The sequence below is a fragment of the Cynara cardunculus genome, unplaced genomic scaffold (genome assembly GCF_001531365.2).
Source record: "Cynara cardunculus var. scolymus isolate 2C unplaced genomic scaffold, CcrdV1 Un_Scaffold_2182, whole genome shotgun sequence".
NCBI classification, from domain to species: domain Eukaryota; kingdom Viridiplantae; phylum Streptophyta; class Magnoliopsida; order Asterales; family Asteraceae; genus Cynara; species Cynara cardunculus.
The window spans coordinates 53,372-56,093 of NW_020201008.1; the positions used below are offsets into that span (position 1 = coordinate 53,372).

The window sequence follows — 2,722 nt, forward strand, 5'->3', positions numbered from 1 at the left end:
GATTAGAGTAATTATGAACCATTTAGTACCATTATATTGCAATTAGACTCAAATAGGAGAAATAAACCCATCATACCCATTAAGGTCTGATCAGACTAAATATGACCCATTTAACATCATTTTGACCCAATTAGACTCCTTATGGAGAAATGAGCCTACTAAACTCATTAAAGTCTAATCGGATTAATAATGATCCACGTAGTGTCATTTTGATCCAAATGACTCCATTAAAATAAATAGGCCCATTATATCCACGTAGTGTAGTTTTGACCCAAATGACTCGATTAAGGACCATTAAAACCCATTCTACCTCAGCTACTCTCATTAACGTCTCACTTCTCAATGATAAAGTTCGCTGCATGGAATATTAGGGGTCTTAATGCCCTAATAAAGCAAAAAGAGGTACGTGATTTAATTCATATAAAGCATCTTTCTTTATGTTGTATTATTGAATCTAAAGTTGTTCATAGTCACCTGGGGGAAGTTTGTGGTAAAGTTTTTGGTAATTGGAGTTGGATCACAAATGGGTTAATGTGTGACCAAGGTACGCAGCTTATTATCGCTTGGGATCCCTCTGTGTTATCCCTGATAATGATTGAGCAGCAATCTCAATATGTGCATTGTGAAATTATGATTGTTGGTCACCTTGAACCAATTTTTATTTCTTTTGTTTATGGGTGTAATACGGGAGTGGAAAGACGTGATCTTTGGAGAAATATTGGTAAATTTAGTGCTTTTGTCCAAAGGAAAGCTTGGGTTGTAATGGGAGATTTCAACTCTATGCTTTTTCCACATGATGGTTTGGGCGGCTCCTCTAGACGAAACTCTGATATGGAGGAGTTTCATCTTTGTCTGGAAGAGGCTGAATTGTTTGATATCTCGTATCAGGGATGCCAATTTACCTGGATACAGAAACCTTCAGGGGGTAATGGTATTATGCGTAAACTTGATCGTATCTTAGGGAATTCTGCTTTTATTGCTCAATTTGGGGACGCCTCGGTTTTCTTTGAACCAAGGGGGATCTCAAATCATTCTCCGGGTATTCTTTCTTTTAAAGTTGGTAGACGTATTCGTCAGTGTGGTTTTAAATTTGATAATTTTAATACTTCTCATGTGGATTTCCTTAAGTCTGTGGAGGGGGTGTGGATAAAACCTCTGAGAGGTTCATATATGAAAATAGTGATTCGGAAATTGCAAGAAATGAAAGGGGTTTGTCGTCGGCTCAAAAATTCTTATGGGTGTTTGGATAATAGGGTGGCTCAGTTAAAGACGGAGCTTGATGTTGCTCAATTGGCTTGTGATCTAGACCCGTTTAATGATTTGCTGAAAGAGGATATTGCTCACCTCTTATTCGCATATCAAAAGGCTAGAAATGATCAAGAGGATATGGTTCGTCAAAAAGCTAAGATCTCTTGGCTTAATGAAGGTGATGGAAACTCAAATTTCTTCTTCCATGTTATGAAAGAGAAGCGTAATAGGAGCCATATTGCTACTATTAGGGATTCGTTTGGTACTGTTTTTGAGCATCAGGATGTTCCAAAAGCTTTTATTAATCACTTTGAAGGAATTCTGGGTACTTCTAATATGTTGGTTCCTCCTTCCATGGTGGATTGCTCATTTGCTCATTCTCTTTCGTTATCGGAATCTCTGCACTTAATTAGGCCGATTTCGGATATGGAAATAAAGGATGCTCTGTTTGATATTGGGAATGATAAGGCGCCACGACCTGATGGGTTTTCGTCAAAATTCTTTAAAGCGGCTTGGAGCGTGGTGGGTAAGGTCCTTACGTTCTCATTGGGATTCATAATTTTATCTATTCTGGAACTTTGGAATATCAGCTGAACCGTACTCTTCTTTGTCTCGTCTCGAAGGTTCCTAATGCTTCATGCGTTACTGATTTTCGCCCAATTGCTTGTTGTAATGTGTTGCTGAAATGTATCAGTAAAATTATTGCTGAACGGATAAAAGGCTCTTTGGATGTTCTTATTAGCAAGGCCCAATCTGCGTTCATCCCTGGGCGTCAGATATCGGATAATATCTTAATGGCGCATGAACTTGTTGCTGGTTATCAAAAATCTGAAGGGGAACCAAAATGTGCGTTTAAGAATTGACATTCGGAAAGCCTATGATACAGTTGACTGGCAATTTCTGTTAGAGATGCTAAAGGGAATGGGTTTTCATCCAGTTATGATAAACTGGATAAAGACTCTAATCACTTCGCCTTCTTTCTCCATATGTGTTAATGGTCAACCGGAGGGTTTTTTTCTTGGTAAACGGGGCCTCCGACAAGGGGATCCTTTATCTCCTTACTTGTTTACTGTGGTTATGGAAGGTCTTTCGATGCTTCTTTCCAAATGTATTGAGGAGGAGGAAAATTTTGCGTACCATCAAGGTTGTGCTGAGATAAAGTTGACCCATTTATGCTTTGCGGATGATTTGTTTATTTTTTCTTGGGGGGATACTACCTCGGTGGAAGTTATCAAGCGTGCTCTCCAATTATTTGAAGAACGATCAGGTTTGTCTCCGAGTCTGGAAAAAAGTGAAGTGTTTTTCGAGAATGTGGGATTGGAGGTTCAAAATCTTATTCGTAATAGCTCACCATTTCGGCCGGGGTGTTCCCTATTCATTACCTGGGAGTTCCTCTATCCCCAGTTCGATTGAAGGTACGTGATTTTAATTCCCCTTATACTAAAGCTTAAATCTCGACTTTTGAATTGGAATA

General features: G+C 38.9%; 1 protein-coding gene across 1 annotated transcript; it reads left to right on the forward strand.

The window, feature by feature from the left end:
* The first annotated feature begins 591 nt into the window (after positions 1 to 591).
* On the forward strand, positions 592 to 1,842 carry LOC112502927. The gene has a single exon (XM_025106947.1). It carries the CDS (start codon positions 592 to 594, stop codon positions 1,840 to 1,842), a length of 1,251 nt encoding a protein of 416 aa, XP_024962715.1.
* Positions 1,843 to 2,722: the final 880 nt, after the last annotated feature.

Bases quoted from the DNA above. Each gene is read 5' to 3' on its own strand.
- LOC112502927 (XM_025106947.1), top strand. From the start codon at position 592: ATGATTGAGCAGCAATCTCAATATGTGCATTGTGAAATTATGATTGTT.